The 22238-nt window shown below is 40.6% G+C and overlaps 1 protein-coding gene across 1 annotated transcript; it reads left to right on the forward strand.

Annotated features, from left to right (window-relative positions):
• Positions 1-3295: 3295 nt before the first annotated feature.
• On the forward strand, positions 3296-20826 carry cacng7b (calcium channel, voltage-dependent, gamma subunit 7b). Its single transcript, XM_086079276.1, has 6 exons — positions 3296-3592; positions 11620-11815; positions 13572-13658; positions 14245-14385; positions 15590-15735; positions 17097-20826. Exons 2-6 carry the CDS (start codon positions 11620-11622, stop codon positions 17547-17549), a joined length of 1023 nt encoding a protein of 340 aa, XP_085935402.1. The 5' UTR covers positions 3296-3592; the 3' UTR covers positions 17550-20826.
• The last annotated feature ends 1412 nt before the right edge of the window (positions 20827-22238 follow it).

Raw genomic sequence — 22238 nt, forward strand, 5'->3', positions numbered from 1 at the left:
GCTTCTCGCCTTATCTTCTCTCTGTCACCCCCCGCCCCCGCCCCTGCCCCCGCCCCCTGACGCGCCACCTCCCACTTTCACACGTATGCGCAAAAGTGCAACCTCAAGCACGTACACACAGAGAAGCTGCTGACCCCTCTATTTACTGTAGTAGTGTACTTGCCAAAGCAGCAAAAGCCTCTCTCTGGCATCTCACGTTCCCCCCATCCCGCCTCCCCCCCCCCCCTCCCTCCACAACGCTGATGGGACTAATACCCCCTTAGAGATGCTAACAAGTTGACCTTCACATTAAAATCTCATCAAGTTCTCCCTCTCGCTTTGTCTGCTTTTCCCGGGCTCGTGTCCTGTCCCGTCCCGTCCCGTCCCGTCCTGTGCTGTATCTGCCCTTCATCGCTCCTTCGTCCTTCGTGTGTCTTCACAGGCTTCTTTTTGTGCGCTTGGCTTTTAATCATCCTGTCAAAAGGTATTGTTCTGTTTTTTTTTTTTTAATCTGTTGATAAGACTACAATACTGGCAGCACTGTGGAGGTGTGGGTAGCACGTTTGACTCACAGTCGAGAGGTCCGAGGTTTGATTTCTGGCTTGGCGCCCCTGTATGGAGTTTATATTCTTAAAAACATGCATCTTAGACTTATTGAAGACAAAAGCTGTTTCGTGTCCATCACCTTGAGCCGATTTTCTGTTAGACTGGAGTACTTTTTTGTGTGTGTGTGTGTGTCTTAAAAGTGCCCAATGCAGTACAAAATTATAGTAGGCCTAAATGAATATTCAAAAGCTTAATAACAGTATTAACTCATTCACTTCCAGCCGTTTTCACTGAAGCAATCCCCTTCGCTCCCGGCTGTTTTACTGGATATTGACTGATTTTTGCAAGGTCCACAGAATATTGTGTTCTATTGCTATACAAATATGGAACCTACCAAAAAAAAGATTAGAGTATTTTTTATATCAGGAAAAAAAAAGTATATTTGCACCTGTTTCCATTTTGCAGCAATGAGCATTAGAATATAGCTAAGTTGCATCATTATTCACAAACCTGTTGAAAACACTGGGAAAAAGAGCTTGATGCAACATGGCCCTAGTTGATCTCTTGTACTCTGCTGCCACTTGCCGGCCGTTTTTGTACTACCATTGCTTTGAGCGACCTATTCAGGTCAGAGGCTGCATCAAAGTCTTCTGTATGCTCTAGCATAAAAAACATAAAAATAAATAAATACGTTTTTGGGACCATGGTAATATTTAAAATAGAACATTTGTATACGTTTTTGGGAACAAATGAGTTAAGCTAATTTTTAAAGTAGGAGAGAAAATTGTGCCCAGCTCGTCCCACTCCAAATTTATTCCATATAGATTGACACAAAACATGGCAAGAACTCAAGTTACGAACAGCCATAAATGCAGATCTCTAGCTACAACACACTCTTTTGGAGCCGTGTGCTAATGCTAAGCTAATGTCCATTACCTTTGACGGGACATTGCTCCTGCCAACATGGCCGCCATGTAGGCACGTGAGCCTGCTTTAGTCTCCTGTACATTCCGCAACTAACCGACTTTGGCAACTAATATACTGCACAATCGCATTTTAAATCGCAATATTAACAAACAAAGTCTCAATTCGATCATTCTTCAAACCCGTGAAGTGCTACAGAAAACAAAACCATCCATCATGGCCAGCGAATGATACTTTCGCATCCTCCAACGAGTGAATGATGCTCCAGAATGAATGACACACACTGGAGGCTTGAACCCGGCGGCGTTGACATGCGCTGCAGCTGCAGCTAGGCCTCGCTACCCCCCCCCCCCCCCCCCGCTACCCCCCCCCCCCCATGCAGCTCATCGCTCACTGTCATCCGTGACGCCACTTTCATCCCTCTTCTTCTATTTCTATCCCTCCCCTCCTCCCCTTCGTTGTGACAATCCGTGCCCCGAGGTCGGAGGGCGCCACGGACTTTTGATATTGTTGCTAAAAATGAGATGATTGTCTCAAGTGCGCTCTAAATATAGACCGCGACCTCTGGGGACCTCTGACAGGCCGAGGACGCGAGGAAGAGAAAGAAGGACTGAAACGAAGGAGGAGAGACTGAGAGGGAGAATTAGATGGAAGAGGTGGAAAGGAAGGACACGTAAGACCGGTGAGAAGATGGACAGAAAAGAAGAAAACGGGGTGATGAAGGAAGCGACAGAAGATGATTGGGTCACGAGAGCCGCAAGACACGTGGACGACTGAAAGAAGGTGACGAACAGGAAGGAAGGAGGACAAGAAGCGAGCGGGGATGGAAGAATGACAAAAAGTAAGCCATGTAGGGATGGAGCTAGGACGGAGGGAAGAAAGACAGGAAGGAAGTGGGGCAGATGCAAAGGAAGGAAAAAAAATGGATTACAAAAAGGAGTGGGTAGAAAGGGACCAAACAAAGGAATTAAGCACGTGGAAAGAAGAGTGAGAAAAGGCAGGAAGAAGACGAAGGGTGGCAGAAAAGATGAAAGACAAGGACACCAGCAGGGAGAGAGTAAAGACAGAAGAAAGGAAGGGCAGACTGACAGAAGAGAAGGAAAGAAGTGAGAAAAAATGAAGGAGAGTGATGACAAACGAAGAAAGCTTTTACATTAGCCATATCTAACATGAAAACATTGCTTTGGCGCCATCTTGTGGCATAGAGGGGCATCAATCACTTGTGGATTTTCGCCCTTTGCGTCATTCACTTTTCCCACTGTGTTAGACCTGACTTTGGCGCCCTCTTGTGGCATCTGGCAGCTTTTTACAAAGCGTGAAAGCGGTATATAGGTAAGTTTTTCAAGGAAAATAAAGAAATGTGGACGCTGTACACTCTTCTTCATATTTGCCCTGCACTCTGTGCTACCATACTGCCCCCCACAGGTCAGTCTTGGTACTACAACTGCCATTGTTATTAAATGGTGTGTTGTTTTGACCACGTCGACTAAACCACACTCATGTTTTTTTTTTCCCCTCGTCGTGTGTGGGGACTCTTAACATTTTCACATTTTAAAAATATGTTCGAAACGATCACAAGAACGTAAACCGGTGATGGACAATCCCGTTGACGGTGTTTGAATGAGTCACAAGCAGATGAGCTCATGCGGGCACTTAGTTCACTTTGTCTTTGGGTCACGTGGAGTTTGGCACCATCTCGCATTTTCACACACACAACACACTCTTTATTTAACATATAGGCTACACATATAGTTAAAAAGCGTTGCACTACTACACACAGTGATAGGGCACACAAGCTCCCTCTCTCTCGCTCTCTCTCTCTCTCTCTCTCTCGCTCGCTCTCTCTCTCTCTCGCTCGCTCTCTCTCTCTCTCACACACACACACACATGCGTAGACGCACACACTTTTGAAGCCGAAGTGGCGGGCAGAAGCACATCCACACCGCAGTGCCCGCTCCGGATGGATCCAAGCAGGGCTGATGGATTTAAGGCTGGGCTGGAGGTGAACGCACGGACGGAGTGAAGAAGAAGAAGAAGAAGAAGAAGAGCACCAAATTCCCACCAAATCTCCCTGGCGTGTGTTCGCGCTTCTGTGTGTGTGCTCTCTTGGCTGCTGACGTGTGCGCACGACTCTGGTGGCAGGGTGAGTAATTCTCCTTTTTTCCTTCTTTTTTTTTTTTTTTTTAAAATAACCATATTGTGTACGTGTGTGTGTTTGTGTTTTGGCAGTAATGACCCCACGATGACGCCATTGCCGTCCTGACTTATCAAATGTGCGTGTGCGCGCGATGCAGCGTGGCGCCCATGTTGTGTTAACATGCGCACCATAAATGAGCGTGTGCATGCGTGTGTCGACTCGCTCACGTGTACGCGCGCCGTGTTGAGGAGCTCCAAACTCCGCCTGAGAGTAGGAGGGTGGGGGACACTTGCTGAGGGGGGTGGGGTGGGGGGCGGTAGGGTGTCGGACTCCGAGCCATCCTCCAGTGTATGCGCACGTCGGTGCTGCTGGTGGCGCATATGCAAGCATGCACTTTTGCAGGACATGTTTTTTTGACTGCCAATTTGGGCTTTTGTTTCCACATTTACCACAAACAGACAAAAAAATGCTGCGAAATGACACGAAGGGACGACATCACGGTATAGCGGTCCCAACGTGAGTATGGAACCCAACTATGCCAAAGCTTTTATTCCATATCCTTAATGACCAGCTTTTAAGTCCATCTACTTGTATGTCAAAGCGTCTTTCCCTATTAATTATTATTATTTTTTAAATCATTACAGTATTCCACTCCAGCGTGCCTCAGAATAGCAGCAAGTTTTTTTTACTAAGGAAAATAACACTCTATAATAATGCACATTACATAAATGAATAAGAGTAAGTAACTTATAATTGCAGTAATATATGTTTCTCTTTGCAGAGGATAAAGAATGCACGCCTGGGAGTATTGTCATATTGTCTAAAAATGTATTGCTGCGCCGTTTATTATTAAATATCCATGACCTAAAATGTTATACCCCCGTCATTTAGATGCCATTTGTTGGCTCTTCTATAGCATTCTCCAGCATGCATTAGCATTAAGCTAGCAGACTTAAACGCAATGTCATGTCATGTGTCTGTTTTAAATGCACTCATCTAAATTGCAAAATGACAAAACAATTTCATCCAAGCGGCTCTTATTCGTTATTGGCTGCAACGGAGCAAAAATTGGGCTTTATCAGCAACGTGACCAGAAAGGTCACTTTTGGTCATTTCGATTTGAGTCAAAATGGGAGCCACACATCAATATAAGACATTATCGGAAAGACACGTCAGCATTTTATTCATTATTCTTTATGTCCATACTAGTAGCATATTTGTTGTCCTCATTATTAAAACACTTCAGCGTACTAGTAGTACGACTTGGGCGCACTAATAAAACGACTGTGTCATACTAGGATTTTTTTTGTATGTGTGTTATTTTTATTTCTGCCTTCTGCCTTACTATACTGTATGACATCACTGCCCACTAAAAACGAGTGCTACTATCACAACAAGAAACGTTTCAAAATTCTACTAGTTGACCTCACTAGTAGCACGCAGATGTCATGAGGACAACGAGTGTACTAGTACATGTAGAAAATATCTCTTATCCTTCATAAGAAAGCTACTAGTGCATGACAAATGGCTAGTTGCTGGGCCTAGTCATGTCACTAGTGTAGTCGTTAGCCAAAAGTGGCACTAGTAGTGGGGGGGGGGGGAAATGAGCTGAATTGTTTTACTCATGAAGACAAAACTATTACATGGACCTTAAGCTGGGAATCAAGGATATGAGGCAGACAAGCATTCCACGTTTAACCGTGAACAGGATAAGTGGTCTTTAACTCATTCACTGCCATTGACGGCTATAAACGTCAAAAATTCATTTCAACTATTTCTATTAGTTTAACATTTTTTCCCCCACTTTTGTTAACAAGAGTATGAAAACCTAGATTTTTATTTTTAGAAATACAGATATAAAATGTGTGATTAATCGTGAGTTAACTATTGAAGTCATGCGATTAACTACAATTTAAAAAAAAATCATCACCTGATGCAACTTTAAAGATTATAAAAAAAATTGTAATCGCATGACTTCACTAGTTAACTCACAATTAATCACACATTTTATATCTGTTCTAAATGCACAATGAAAACAATTCTAGGTTTTCATACTCTTGTTAACAAAAGTAGAAAAAAATGTTAAACTAATAGAAATAGTTCAAATGAATTTTTGACGTCTGTAGCCGTCAACGGCAGCGAACGAGTTAAATAAATCAATCAATCAAATGAATGGATACAAGCTTAGCAAAGGTGATTCCCTCAATGCAAAGTCAAAGACCAAACCGTCGGAATGGAACGCTGGTTCGTGCATCGCAGTATGCGGGGAATAGGAAAGCAACGATGATGGCTTCCGAGCGCTATGATCTCCCATTACTCGGAAAACAAACGACGCTGCTATTAATAAGGGAGAGCCCGCAACGAGCGGGGGGGGGGGGGGGGGGGGCATCGTAAGCAGAGAATGCAACGGGGGCCCATGCGCCTATAAAACCAACATACCAAACCAATTACTCTTCCCTGCCCTTCGCTTCGGGCCAATTAAAAGCTCTGATGTGATTGTGATGTATCGGCAGAATATTTGCTGTTTGGAAGCACACGCTTGGGTTTTAAAAGGTCCAACTTGTCGAGGAAACGACGCTCGGCACAAACTCCGTTCTTGCCATGCGCAAAACAATGTCAAAATGATTCCGTTGATTTATTATGTTTTTTTTTTAAGCAATACGCTTTTATGAGTTACTACAGTATACTTCCTGTAACGCCCTCACCAATGGATGTCACATGAAACCCAAGCAGGCCCCGCCTCTTAAAGGCACATGCATGTACGCAAACGACTATGTGGCGTTTTCCAAATAATGTATTCCTCCAATATGTTTACAGTGTGTTTAAAAAGTGTGCTTCAGTCAGTTTAAGTGCATTTTAAGCATTGAAATGATACAGCGATATGTTTTTTTTATCCGGTCTGTACCTTGTCGATTCTCACCTCTATAGTGCATGACCTGTACTAGTAGTCATGAGTTCTGTTCCCGCTATCACTTCGCCTCTCCCTTTATTATTTTTTTTATCCGTCATGGCCTCTTTCTGTCTTCCCCGGAGAGCCTACGATGATGTCAGCTTGGAGATTGTGACACACGACAGAGATTGAAACCCTTTCGCCCCCCCCCCCCCCTTTCCCGCCCCCCCTCGTGTGGCTCCAATCTATCCAATTCAACCGGCTCGTTTCTTTCTGGGCCAGGGAGAGCTGGGCCCTTGTCTCAGAAGGCCTAAGAGTGCAATGTTAACACACGCGCCCCAACAGAAGAAGTGCCTTAGTTTCAATTCAGTCTCAATCTGGACGATTGCAGGTTTATCTTTATCTTCATATCTCTATTTCTATTGGTTAGGGGGTTTGAGCACATACAAATATAATGCTTTGATGTTTTGGGGCGCTAAAAGGATCCGAGATAAAGGTCATCTTTCTATGGCGATTGATTAGCTAGCTGTCTCGCTAGCTCTTTATTCAGTGAGTTCGATTGCTAGCTAGTTAGCTAGCTAGCTTTTTGTCTTTCATAGCTGCTTCAGTTGCTGTTGTTGTTGTTGTTGTTGTATAGTGTCTTCTTGTTGCTCTGCTAATCTATCCATCCATCTATCTATTTATTAGGGGTGTTAGAAAAAAACGATTCGGCAATATATCGCGATATTACAGCGCGCAATTCTCGAATCGATTTTTAAACATCATTCTGGGAATATTCAACAAAAACGTCTTACTTAGGGTTAGGATTCACACATTAAGCATAGAAGAATGTTATATGAATGGTACATTAAGCCTTAATATTTTATTTCAGTGCTGTTCAAACATGAAACAGACTGTTTGTTAAATGCGGTGGCTCAGTTATAAGCCTGAATTTATTTGTATTTATTCCTAATACATTTTCATACATATCTTACAGTGTACATGTACAAGTTTACTGATTTGAGTAAAAAAAAAAGAAAAAAACGCAATAATCAATGTAAAGATTTGCATCGGGATTAATCGGTATCGAATCGTGACCTATGAATCGTGATACGAATCGAAACACCAGGTACTAGGCAATTCACACCCCTACTGTCTATCTATCTGTCTGTCTGTCTGGTTCGATAGCTAGCTAGATAGCTCGATAGCTCGATAGCTCGATAGCTCGATAGCTCGATAGCTCGATATCTATCTATCTATTTAACAAGTGATGTGTCAATGATTTTGGCGCTAAAAAGAAAATGTGTCCCGCTTGTGCCAGTGATGGCACAAATTGATTCATACTCATTTGTGCCACCTTCATTCTGAGGTGTGCTTGTTACGGTTTTGTGTACTTCACACCGTGGCCTTCCCGTCGCCATCCCGCCATTTCCTCGGTTCTCCGTCGCGTGGCTCCGTCTCTCTCCTCTTCACGAGAGACACAAGCTCACGCGAAGGGCGCCATTTGTGCAAATTAGAACTTTAGACGTTTGATCGATTTGATTTGGAGCCCTTTCATTGGCTCCCCCTTTGTGCCACAAAGGAGGTTTTCTCTCTACCCTTGACATTTGGTATTAGTTACCCTGTGAGTACTTTGCCCGCTTCGCACTTGCCATCTCTCTGAGAACTTCTCTCATGTGGTGCCTTCACTCGCAGGGTGCCATCGCTTTGTTCTAACGCACACAAAGTGGAGCTTGCATTTGCACATGAATCATGATACACTTTGTGTCACTTCATACGACTGCAAACTCCACACTTAATTGATAAGCAATGTGACTTTATGCAATCGCAGGCCACAAAAAAACTCTCACCCGTTAAACACCTTTTACACAAACAGACGAAAAACCTTATACATTTTTTTTTTTTTTAAAGTCACACGTCCAAGCAAACTCTCACACAAACCTAAAATATGTACTCTGAATAAACATAAACTTTGATGGACAACAAAAATCTCTCACTCTCACCAAAAGCTCTTTCACGCTCACAAGACCTCTCACACATACATCAGAACATTCTCACACACACCATAATATCTGATACACAACAAAAAAATACATAGATGAAAAAAAAAATCTCACACTCCAAAAAAACTCTCACACAAAATAATACAACTTTATTGCATGTCAAAAGAACGCCAAAAGACTTTTCACACACACACAAAAATCTGTCACACACACACAAAAAAAACTCTCACATTCCAATTGAACTCTAACAAACAACTCACGCACAAAAACATTTTCACACTCCCCTAAAGACCTCTCTCACGCAAGCAAAAATAAAATAATGAAAAAAACTCACTCATACAAATATCTCTCACATGGAGAAAAAACCTTCACGAAAATATCTCACTCTAAACTCTCACACTCATCACAACAAAACTATCTCACACAAATACCTCTCTTGCACTCACCAACAACCAATAATGCTCATGAAAAATCTCACACTGACACAAAAAACTCATACACCAAACAACATCTCTTACACACCAAAAAACTCTCATGCACCAACACACTCAAAATACTCTTACACACCCAAAAACACTCTCACTCACACACAAAAAAACTCGCTCCTCCGCAACAACAAAACTCGCACACACTTAAAAACTGTAATTCATGCAAAAAATAATAATCTCTTACACATAGCCAAAAAGTATGCATTAGAGTTTCTTTTAAGTGTGTGAGAAGTAAATTTATTTTTTTTATTTTTTTTCCCCCCTGTTTGGCGATTCATAGAAAATAATTCGATTTTGCACCGTGGATCAAGAAGTGCCGTTTCGTATTTTAATAGCGCGGAGTGAGTCGATGTGAGAGAGCGACAGACGGCCGGCAAACAACAGCACGGCGCGAATGTACAGACGGGAAGATTAAAGGCGTCTTGTGTTTGAATGTTTGTGCAGCTCTGCAACATCAGCAGCAGATTTATTGCTTGTCGACTTGTGTAAGAACAACACAACTATTCTGTTCACAAGCCAGCGTGGCTCTCACAACAACGGCAAACTGCAAGACGGCACAGGCCGACAATAAATATGCTTGGTTTGACGTGACAATTGAGTTGGATTGCATGCAAAATGGAATTCTCAATTTGTAGTTCTATGAATTGCCATTTAATTACAGTATCCGTAATTATATATATATATATATATATATATTTTTTTTTATGATTAATCTTCCATCCCCCACATGAGTGTGGAGTGTGTTGCTGCTATTTTTGCAGTGTGTCGCTGCAGGTTATGTGCATGCACATGGACCTCACGCAGGCTCATCTTGCTGTAAAATCAGCTATTAAATTCGCACCACAACACACACATGTTCATGTTTTTAGATGAGACATCTGACAAGGAAATTATGATTGAAAAAAAATACTGTTTTTAATTGAAATGCTTTATACACAATTTGATTAAAATGTTGGTCATATTAAAGGTGACCTTTCACCTTGTCCTCTAAGTCAACCTTTATTTAAGTAAGGAACATATTGTCGCTGCTATTTTCTTCCAATTTTTACGTTTTTGTGATGTCTGCGTTCCGTTTCATCCCCAAAACATAAAAATGTAAAAAATGACAAAAAATGGGACATAAGTGTTTTTCGCATAGTAGCGACGATATTTTAAAAAATGTCACGGCATGACATCACATCAAATTCATATATTTTGAAATAATAATGATCTTATCTCAATTGGAAAAAAAACCCGTAATACTTAATAATTAAATCATTTACTCTAAAAAAGGAAAAAAAAAGCTCTATTTTAAATATTGCCATGGTCCCAAAAACGTATTTATAGAGCGTCCAAAAGGCTTTGATGCAACATCTGACCTGAAGTGGTCACTTAAAGCAATGGTAGTTATTACAAAAAACGGCCAGTAGGTGGCAGCAGAGTATAACAGATCGATTAGGGCCATGTTGCAACAAGCTCTTTTTTCCCCAGTGTTTTCAACATTTTTTGTGAAAAATGATGAAACTTAGCTTTATTCTAATGCTAATTTCTGCAAAACGGAAACAGGTACAAATACATTTTTCTTAATCTTTCTTTTGGTAGGTTCCATGTTTTTATAGCAATAGAACAAAATATTTTATGGGCCTTGCAAAATCAGTCAAGATCCAGTAAAACTGCCTGGAGCGAAGGGGGTTGCTTCAGCTAAAATGGCCGGGAGTGAACGAGTTAAAGTACTTGCTCTTGGTGAAAGCAATGATTCTATTGTTATGAATGGCAACATGTGCTTACACAGGTTGACCTTGTGACCTGTCATGCAGAGGAAGTGCATGTAATTGTTCTGCTTGCCGTTAAATGTTGCTGGCATAGATCATGTGTATATATATATTTTTTATTATTATTCTGGGACCAATTAAGTGAAATTAAATCACGAGTCAAGACAAAAAAGGAATACTGTATACAACAGTGGTTCTCAACCTCGGTCCTCGATTACCCCTATCCAACCTGTTTTTTCCATGTCTCCCTCAGCCAACACAGCTGAGGCTGTGTTCAAGGCTTCATGCAAAGCGTGCTGATGAGCTGAATGTTTGAAACACCCGCGTTGGCGGAGGGAGACAAAAAAAAAGCAGGCTGGATAGGGGCACTCGAGGACGACGGTTGAGAAGCGCTGGTTTGTGTGAAAAAGTTTCGAAATGAGCATGAAAATGTCGAAAACAGCTTTTTCCGTCGAGACATCTTGAGCGTTTGCTCGCTCACCCGATGATGTAATCAACTCAATCAAAGCAAAGGCGTAAAGCTGACATGAAGCAGATGTTGCCCGATTGCACATCCAGCCACTCGCAAATGTAAACAGACAGCATCCTCTCAACATTTTTTGCGCGCGCGCGTGTGTTTTCTTTTTGAAGTGCTTTAGCATGAAGCGCTCATGTGTTGGCTTGACGCTAACCTTTAACAGGATTGGTTGAGGAGGATGTGTGATGAGTTCATCTTTAGCGGTAACAAGGCGAGACAGGAGGATGGCCAGCGGCCGTGTGCATCCAAGTGTGCCTGCTTTTTTTTTTTTTTTTTTTTTTTAAACCCCCGCCCCCTACAATCCTAACAACTTCCCTTACGTGACCCACTCCAAATAAATGTGCTCCACATACACACACGCGCGCGTGTGCGCGCACCCACGAGTCTCCTCTCTGTGCCCTCCAGATGAGTTCGTGCAGCAGCCGCGCGTTGACCATCCTGTCCACAGTGTTCGGGGCCTGCGGGCTGCTGCTGGTGGGGGTGGCCGTGTCCACCGACTACTGGCTCATCATGGTGGAGGGCGTCATCCTGCAGCACAACCAGAGCATGGAGGTCAAGATGGCTCTGCATTCGGGCCTCTGGAGGGTCTGCTTCGTGGCCGGTAGGCACGGCTACGGACGCGCGCGCTGCATGCCAGGCCAACAAAAAAAAAGTCACATGCGGCACTGTAACAGTAATGTACGGTGGATATCAAAAGTGTGCACACCCCTTTTTTTTAACTCATTCACTGCCATTGACGGCTATAGACGTCAAAAATTTATTTGAACTATTTCTATGAGTTTAAAAATGTTTCCCACTTTTGTTAACAATAGTATGAAAACCTAGTTTTTTTTTTTATTATTATAGTAGAACAGATATAACATTTGTGATTAATCATGAGTTAACTAGTGAAGCCATGTGATTAATTACGATTACGAATTGTAATCGCCTGACGCCCCTAATTTATAATAATCTTTCCTTAAAATTTTTTTTTTTTAAATTAAAAATATATATATGTATGTTTAAAAAAAAGAAAAGATTATTAAAAATTAGGGGCATCAGGCGATTACAATTTGTAATCGTAATTACTTCCCTAGTTAACTCACGATTAATGACAAATTTAATATCTGTTCTAAATGTACAGAAAAAATTTTTTTTCTAGGTTTTCATACACTTGTTAACAAAATTTAAAAAAAAAAGTTAAACTAATAGAAATAGTTTAAAATAAATTTTTGACGTCTATAGCTGTTAATGGCAGTGAATGAGTTAAATGACACTCAACTTTTTTTCTCCTCTTCATTTATTTAAGTAACATCTAGTTAAAAGAAACAAAACAATTACAACAAAAGTTATACAAAGGTGGTACTCAAAAGGAGCAGGTAGAAGTTCAGAGAACTTATAATGATCCTACCCCTTATTTTCCACTATTTGGTTATAGATATTTCTCGTACGACAAAACATCAAAATATACTCCCTCAGTTTGGAGTTACAATGTTTCACCTAATCTCTAAGCCGGAGTCCTGCAGGTTTTTTTTTTTTTTCACAGGATGTTTTATCAGGCAGAGATTGCTGATAAACTGATCATATATCAGGTCAACATGCAAAACCTGCAGGACTCCGGCCCTCGATGCCCAACCTCTGCTCTATGGCGATTTACAGAAAACCAATCACAATTAATGTCATAATTGTACCAAATTTAAAATTTACATTTTTGCAAGTAGCACAGGAAAACAGGCATCAAATATGAAATATAAGAATAAGAACAACAAAAGAAAAAGAAAACAATTGGCACAAACAAAATACTCTTATGGTCATATAGTTTGAAGATAACTCAAAGACAATTTGTATAAATAATATTACCGTACTGTAAGGTTCGGAAATGAGTAATATTGAAGTTAATTTGTTCAAACATATATTTACTTATACATGTTTGTTTCCAGCATTATTATTTACACATTTATACTTTTTTTAATTTTTTTTTATGCAAGTAGCTAAATTGACATGTTGAATCCGCTGTTCTCCTTCCCTTGCATTTACCTAATGTTTGCTAGCTCCTGATTGGTTAGTGTTGGTCAGCTGATCATTTGTCAGGAAGTGTTGTCGCTTTCGCTGCGTGAGTAAACAACGTTGTTCCTGCTTTATCATCTTATAAAGAGTATTCCATTAACCACCGATGAACCCTCACGTTACTCAATTGAAAGTGTGATTATTACCCTAAATATTTATGAATTAATTTAAAATCAAGTTTGTGTTAATAAGCTCCTCTGCTTAGTTGAGGACGCCTCTAAAAAAAAAAATCACTCTTATATTATATTTTCTGTTTTCTGACTTGTTGCATTACTTAACTACATCTTGTGATTATTATTGTCTCCTTTCAGGGTCCGAAAACGGGAGATGTGTAGCATCCGAGTACTTCACAGAGCCTGACATCGAGATCACCACCGAAAACACCGCAAACATCCTCAGTGAGTGCAAGCAAGCCTCGAACTGTACATTTTAAGTTGTAAGGACCCCTGCTGGCGGATTGCAGGTACTGCTGCTAGAACAAAACGGTAAGGTATCAAATACCCCGTCCTCGAGGGCTGCAATCCTGCATGTTTTAGAAGATTCCCCTCCTCAAACACACCTGATTCATCAGCAAGCTCCGCAGGAACCTGCTAACGATCCTGATTATTTGATTCAGCTGTGTTTGAGGAGGGAAACCTCTGAAGCATGGAGGGACTCACTGGAAAAATGAGTGATATTTACTTGAGAAAAAAAAACGAATAAAGTTTTATTCACTCAGAATTTTTTAAGTACAGGGAGATTTTCATTAGAATTTCTGGGTGAAAGAAAACTTTACTAGGTCTTTTGAATTAAATATCACTCCCCATTTTTTCCTCGAGGATCAGAGTTTGACACCTGTATACTAGAATGTCATTTGAGCGGTACTTATTTTATACTTACTTATGTGACATTGTGATTTTCTAGGAAAATGTGAACATTAGCAGAGATGTATAAAAGCGTTTTATGCCACTACGACTTAATAATAACAACAAGTATCCTCCACAGAGATGGTGCGCACAGCGACGCCGTTCCCGATGGTGTCGCTGCTCTTCGTCTTCACCGCCTTCGTCATCAGCAACATCGGACACATCCAGCCCCAGCGCACCATCCTCGCCTTTGTGTCGGGGATTTTCTTCATCCTCTCAGGTGCCGCTCGTTCGCATCCTTTCCCCTGCGCGGTCAAATCAATAGATTTGTTTAGCAAAGCATCACAGGGTCTCAACTGCTCGGTTGGTCTCAAGGATCAACTTCACTTGTCAACAATGTAACGTGGTTTGACATTAAGCGCAATGCAATAAGAAAATGTGTTCAGATCAATAACACTCGACAGTAATGATTAAATGTTATTGCTAAAAAAATCACACGTCATCATTATGGCCAGTAATAAAATTAAAATCCATGTTGTAAAGAGGAAATGAAATACATTGCATACATGAAAAGATTATTGCTGTTGCACACAAACAGTGATGACGTTACTTCGCCTCCTTGCCAGTAATCCAGTCGAGTCATGTGATTTTTCTGCATTATTGTAGTTCATCCGTTTGGACGGCAGGTGGCGATCACAGCCCCAATTGCTTTCCTGTTGTCTGTGCGCCGAATGGTGGCAGATTGCAGCTCTTGTGCTCCGTTTGACGTGTTGCAGCGCCGCAGTGCTCGGAGCAACATCAAACAGCATCTCAGGCGTCGCTGATGAAATAATAATAATAATAATAATAACAATATCTTTTTTTAAATAGTTAGGGCAATGATAGTTGTGATGTCATAGCAGTTATGTAACGGGCCACTGCAATCGCTGGAAGTTCTTTTTTTGTCTTTCTAAATATATAATAAGCTAATAATGCTTCTCTTGTCGGCATGCCACTTTAACAAATGTATTAACTGTTTATTTTCATTTTTTGACGTATGATTGAAAATGACTGCAATAGTATGTGTGTGTGTGCTTTTAGGGTCAGATCAACGTGTCAACAGTGGACAGCAGCATGAGTTCCTCGTTTTATAGCAAAAAAAATATTTTTCAAGTAAACATACATGTAAAAGCTATGTTGGCAATGCTTGTAAATATTGCAATGCGGCTTGAAATTATTCATGCTAAAAGTATGTCTTTCTTTGAATATTGAATAGTCGACATTGGCCATATGTTGCCGCTCATGCGTGGAAATGTTCCTGGAAGGAGACTTTGAATGTTGCAAGTCGAAAACTAGCTTTCAAGTCCTCAGCTTTTTTTCTGGAATCGAGGCGCAACATGAATACATTTCCCGATTATTTCCATTTCCTGTTTCAAATGCCCCATGATGATTTCTATGCTCTTTCTTGGCGTCGCCCGTGTCTTTACAACATGTGGTTGTTGCAGGCCTGAGCCTGGTGGTGGGCCTGGTGCTGTACATCTCCAGCATCAATGACGAGGTGATGAACCGGCCCCGGGAGCCTGAGCAATTCTTCAACTACCACTACGGGTGGTCCTTCGCCTTCGCCGCCTCCTCTTTCCTGCTCAAAGAGGTCGGTCTGGGAACATATTCGTTTTACAAACCCCCCAAATTCTTCCAAAAAAAAAAAACTCTGAAAAGCATTCAATATACATTGTCCACAAAATACCAAAATATTTTTTATTTATTTTATTTATCTTTTATTGTCATTGCACATGCACAGAGTGAGAGTACAGCGCAACAAGATTCATTTAACAGGCACAACCCGTCCAAGAAACACAGACAAACAGAAGTTTATTAATCAAACACTAATCAAATACAACAATCAAAAGCAATCTTAGCACACCTGCCAGCTAATGCTATAACCAGGAAATAGTCAACTAATAGTTAAAAAAACAAAAAACATACACAGTCCATTCATGTGTGTGCGTGGAGGCTTGTTGCAATTTAATGTGCATTCTTTGCTCTTCCGTCCTGCGACTTCCCTCCCTCCACTCCTCCTTTATCCGCATACTGTTTTGGTGCAGTGTACAGTTCGGCGTCTTCCTCCTCCCCATCGTCTCCCCCCTTCTCAATTTCGCCCCTTTTGCAATCACATTTACTGCATTTTCTGTACTCCTCTGTCATAAAGTCATAAAACATATGCACAAAGCAGTTTAATGCTTTTAGGCAATCTCATTTGTAGAGATGTTTTGTTTTTGCGATGGTTCGGAAGTACAAACCGCAACATTAGGTACACCAGCACAACCCATGAGAATCAATATTGTTTCAAAAATACAAATGAATATAAATCCATTTTTGTCACGCCACCAAAGGGTTTAATGGTTAAGCTGTAATGTGCCTATTTGCCCACTAGGAAGAGCAGCAACACTTTAATTCAGGGATTCCCAAAGCCTGGGGGAGAATCAAAGTGTCCGAATAAATGAAATAATTACTCATTTATATTGTTTGGGGGCCGCATTTGTTCCCCCACCCCGCAAAATCAAATAACATTAACATTTCAAACCAGGAGGCTCATGGCTAACTAACTACAGTTTAGCACACCCCACAGCACTACTTCTGATATTACTTCTACCACTAGTACTACTTCTTCTTACACTCATATTGCTTCTATTGTTGCTGTTTCTACTTCTACTATTACTGCTACCTCTGCTACTGCTACTAATAATGACAATCATAAATAAGAAACATTACATTTCAGCATAGTTCTTGATAGAAAGCTAGCTAGCTAGGACCTGATAGCTATTTAGCTAGCTATAGATAGCGAGCAAGGTAGCTAGCTAGCTGGATGGATGGATGGATAGATAGATAGATCCATCCATCCATCCACTAATGGCTGTGTATGTGTGTGACCTATGACCTTTGTTAGATAGATGGCTTATTGGCCCACTAATGCCTGTGTGTGACCTTTGACCTTTATTCTTGGTTGCTTAGGGCGCAGGCGTGCTGTCCGTCTACCTGTTCATGAAGCGCTACGCCGAAGAGGAGATGTACCGCCCCCACCCGGCGCTCTACCGCCCCCGCCTGTCCGACAGCAGCGACTACAGCGGCCAGTTCCTCCACCCGGACTCGTCGTGGCCCCCGCCCAAGCGAGGGCGCAGCACGTCGGAGGCCTCCAGCGACATCTCCATCCAGCTCAACCAGCCGCCGCCTCCCCCGCCCAAAAGCGGCGCCCACAAAGGGGGCCAGGGCAACCCGCCGTCCGGCTCCTCTTCCGGGGGGGGCTACCCCAAAGCCCCGCCCTCTGCCGGGTACCCCACTCACAGCCTGCCCAGGTCGCACTCCCTGCACCCCCAAGGCCTGGCCCTGTCCATGGCCGTGCCACCTCCGCCCGTGCTACCCCCTCACTACCACACGCACATGCACATGAGCGCCTCCCCCTGTTAGGAAAAGGCGTTGACTCCTTTTGGTCATTTACGTTTGGAGGGCAAATGTCCAGCCTTACAGATCACGTAAGGATTTAAGAACAAGATAAGTGAAGTTTTGCAGAAAGCGTCCAAATTATCACAAAAAGGGCAAAGTTGAGCATGTTATTAGTGGTGGAAAGTATTTCCTGGAAGTGATCACATGACCGAGGACGCATACAATTTTATATGTAGCGATTTGTGGACGACGTGTGGACCTTTCTACAAAATTGGAATGTGATTTAATATACTGGAAAATTTCCTACTTTATCAGTCGGACTTCCGTAGCGGCGTGTAGGATTATTTTGAGTTAGTCAACAGTACAGTAGCTGGTAAACATTATACGTGAATGTTGTCACCGTTTTGAGAGGAAATGCAAGTGGATTACCGTCCGAAATATCATCAACTTTATGTTTTGTATATTTGTTGAAGTTATTGTACATATATATACAGTTGCACACTGGAATTTGTGTAGTATAGATAATAATGGGATTTTGGGAGGAGGACTGATGATTTTGCCTTATGCAATAGGCTGGTGATGACATCATCAATATTCTCTCAATGCTGTACAAGGTTACAAAATCAAAATAATGAAGGTTTACGCCCTCTACTGGCAAATTGGTGCACTGCCCCTGGACTCGCTTTGGGGGCCTCCTTCCTTTCTCGACACTCAATCAAATATTGCAGATATTCTTTAAAGACCTATTTCAAGAGCATTGCAATTTGCAACAATTTATGTCAGAAATCACGATTGGATCACGTCAGTAGATTTAGTCAAATTTGGATTTGGACTCAACAAGAAATTCCAACATGAAATTTTCAAAGCAAGTCGGTGATGTTATTTATATCATGTGGGTTGTCCTCGGTTTATGATATATATAACATAAAACATTTCATGTAGCACTTTTTTTTTTTTTTTTTTGCTTATGCAACTACACATACAGCCACTAGGGCACCATAAGAATTAATGCATTTTTTTTTTTTTTTTTTACTACTTACAGAAGCGGGGAACTGCCAATTTGATTAAAGATTTGCAAGTAAACATATTAGCCACTTCAGATTGGCAATTCCCCGTTTCCATAACTGCACTCTTGTAGCTTACTGATTGACTAGGTTCAAATTTAGGTGGTTCTGCCTGTACTATATTATAATTTCACAATTTTTTCAACTAAAGGAGAAAAAAATTCAATTTTCCACCAGTTCCTTTATATTTTTTTGTTTTACTCCATCTTACTGCAATACATCGCGGTGAGAGGAGAAACGGTAGCATCACTGACTGTCATCCGCACAAATGGAAGCACAGGGTAGACGCGCTCGTATTTAACGATCTTACTCCATGAAGCATGTAGCGAAATGAACAAACACCTTTTTTGAAGGGAAGCTCGCCAAGTTTTGTACAAAGAGAAAAAAACGGAAAAAAAAGAAGGAAAACGGATTATGATATTATGCACAACTTGTTTTTGATAAACACACACACACACACACACAAAAAATCAGTGCCGTTCCAATCCTAACTGGAAGCCGTTATTTAATGTGTAAGTGACAACTAATGGTTATCTTTATTTCAATTCTGACAGCTTTTTGACATTTACACTGCAAACTCGACAGTACTCTTGTTAGTAAGATATTTTTCATGGAGTTTTTTTTTTAAATACCCTGTAAAGTGATTTTAGAGATTTGTTTTGAATATATTATAGGTAGCACTCACTTGTGGAAAAGTCGTGTTAAACTTCTTTTCACGTTTCAGTTTTTTTCTTTTTTATTTGCCATGAATCATCCCTCCATCAATATGCATCAGCCATTTTCCAGCACAAATGGAACATTAGCTAGCTATGCCTACACCCCAAAAGTCCTTCCGATGGTTGCTTTAGAGTGCCTCGTTGTTGGCCGTGATTGCGTGTCTGTCCCACTTGAGAAGGGTGGAAGAGCAAACAGGAGCTTTTTTCATGTCTCAGAAATGTAGCATAAGCAAGATGCTAGTCAAAGTAGCATCCATTTTTCCAGGATGTACAAGGGGTATTTGATTGACAGTTGACTGCTGAGTGGGGGGGGGGGGGTGGTTTCAGCACATTAGTGAACACGCCCACATCGTTTGAGAGCTGCGACAAAGGCTTAGCTTCATCACAGATTTTTTTGATTTTTTTAATCATTCGACTTTGATTCGATTTGATCAAATTCACAAGACATTTATTTTCACTCTACGGGGACTTTAAAACTCATTCACTGCCATTGACAGCTAAAGACGTCAACAATTCATTTTCACTATTTTTATTAGTTTAACTTTTTTTTTCCATTTTTGTTATGTATGAAAACCTAGATTTTTTTGTACATTTAGAACAGATTTAAAATTTGAGTGACTAGTGAAGTCATGCGATTAATTACGATTACAAATTTGCCCCTGATGCCCCTAATTTTTAATAATCTTTTCCTTAAAAAAAAAAACGTAAAAATAAATAAATAAAAAACAAATTCTAGGTTTTCATACTTTTGTTAACCAAAGTGGGAATTTTTTTTTAACTAAAAATAGTTTAAATGAATTTTTTACGTCTATAGCCGTCAATGGCAGTGAATGAATTAATAAATAAATAGTGTTGCTATTATGAAAATAGTTTAGGATTACCTTCAAACATCAAAATCATTTGTGCAAAAATGTGTGTTACTGTTTGTCTACAAATCTTGACGACATATAAGACATCAAATCATCTCTGAAATGAGTTGACGTCATTATCACTGTGATGTGATGGAAGGACACAGCAGACGATGTGAACAAAAAACGAACGACGTCACAGAGGCGTCATCATTATCATCATCATCATCATCATCATCATTGAAACCTTCATCTCAGAGCATTCCGGATCTTTTCATGCATGCCAGGTACACAAGTTACGAGCCATTTGGGCTTCGCTAGACAACGTTCTGCTCTGATCTGTTGCCGCTTCAAAGTCCACCGTCATCATTTTGCATGCGGATTTGATCTGACATCTTCCCTCCTGTACAAATCCATTTTCGTTTGGAACATCTCAAAACATTTGATAACCATTCAGTGCCTCTTCAAATCCTTTTTCCGCCCCACTTTCCTTTCCCGCAGACAACGTTCTGTAAAATTCTGTAGCTGTGCTTGCTTATGCATTGTCTTCTTGACATAAAAAAAAAAAATGCTTTTATGGCCTAAGTGATGCGGTACTATGCCGATGTTACATGACTGAAAAGGTGAGTGGTGACACCTTCTGCAGCTAAACATCAATAAATCTTCAATCTTTTGTGCGCCTTCTTCTCTTTAATATAAGGCTGAAATCGATACAGTAGATATAAAAAGTCTACACACCCCTGGTCAAATTTTTTGGAATATACCAAAATTGAAGCCAAGAAAATGTGGTCTAAAAACGGAACAACTCAACTGAAAAAGAGATGTAATCCTTTCAAGATGGGAAAGTAAAAGTGTACACACCCTGTTATAATTGCGATGCGGCTGTGGGTCAGAATGAACCAATCACATTCAAGCTCATGTCAAACCTGCGACCATTCAAAGTGCCTCTGATTGACCCTAAATACATTTCTGATGTCCTATAATAATAAATTAAAAATGATAAATAAAATGTACTAATTAAGGTAATTAATTAACTAATACAATTCTGATGTTCTAGTAGGCTTTCCCAGATATTTGTTTTCTTGCCTAAGCCTGAAGGTTTAAGTTTTAACACGAGCTGATATTTCAAACAGTTCATAATTCCTCATGCTTTTATGTTTTTTCTTCTGCTGAAACCGGCACCCAAGGTAATGTGCAATTATGCACCGTTAACACAAAAATGTCGGGAAAAGCCTACTCGAACATCTGAAATTGATTTAGGGTATATCAGATGCACTTTACATGGTGGTGGGTGTGGGCCGGCTCATTTAACATGTGTTTGAATATGATTGGTTAATTCTAACAGGGTGTGCACACTTATGCAAACACATTTTAATCTCATAAAGATGGGGGGAAAAAGTCGCATTAATAGCGGAAAGGTCTTGGTCATATTTTTTGTCACAAAAACATGACGACATCTGGACAGGGTGTGTAGACTTTTTATGATTTCTAACATTATGGAAATAATCCTGGCTGTGATAACACTTGCTGTCGTGTCGCATTTTGCACTCCAGCCATGACGAGACAACGTAGCCTGGGGCCAAAATTGATCAATTTGCGTCCCTTCTTTTGCTGGCACGTGTGTCGGCATGTGTAACCGGCAGTCGAAAACTGGACTTGTGGCCCACTCAAGTTTGCTACATCAGCATTTTGAAAGATCTTTGTTGCATATCCTGGAGAAAATGCTCAGCATTTACGAAATTTAATTCTTTCACTGCCATTGACAGCATTTTTGTTGACAAGAGTATGAAAACCTAGATTTTTTTTGCACATTTAGAACAGGTATAAAATTTGTGATTAATCATGAGTTAACTAGTGAAGTCATGTGATTAATTACGATCACTAATTGTAATCGCCCCTAATTTTTAATAACTTTTAATTAAGAAAAATAATAATCTTTTTAATTTTTAATGTTTTTTTAAGAAAAAAATTAAAAAATAATTTGGGAAGTCTTTTATATCTGTTCTAATACAACAACAAAAATCTAGGTTTTCATACTTTTGTTAACAAAAGTGGGAAAAAAATGTTAAACTAGAAATAGTTCAA

The sequence above is a fragment of the Leptonotus elevatus genome, chromosome 6 (genome assembly GCF_054856555.1).
Source record: "Leptonotus elevatus isolate MCC_2025b chromosome 6, RoL_Lele_1.0, whole genome shotgun sequence".
Classification (NCBI taxonomy): domain Eukaryota; kingdom Metazoa; phylum Chordata; class Actinopteri; order Syngnathiformes; family Syngnathidae; genus Leptonotus; species Leptonotus elevatus.

Coding starts and splice junctions, on each gene's coding strand:
- cacng7b (XM_086079276.1), top strand. CDS start 11,620: ATGAGTTCGTGCAGCAGCCGCGCGTTGACCATCCTGTCCACAGTGTTC. Junction 13,659..14,244: donor AAACACCGCAAACATCCTCA/GTGAGTGCAAGC, acceptor TATCCTCCACAG/AGATGGTGCGCACAGCGACG. Junction 14,386..15,589: donor GATTTTCTTCATCCTCTCAG/GTGCCGCTCGTT, acceptor TGGTTGTTGCAG/GCCTGAGCCTGGTGGTGGGC.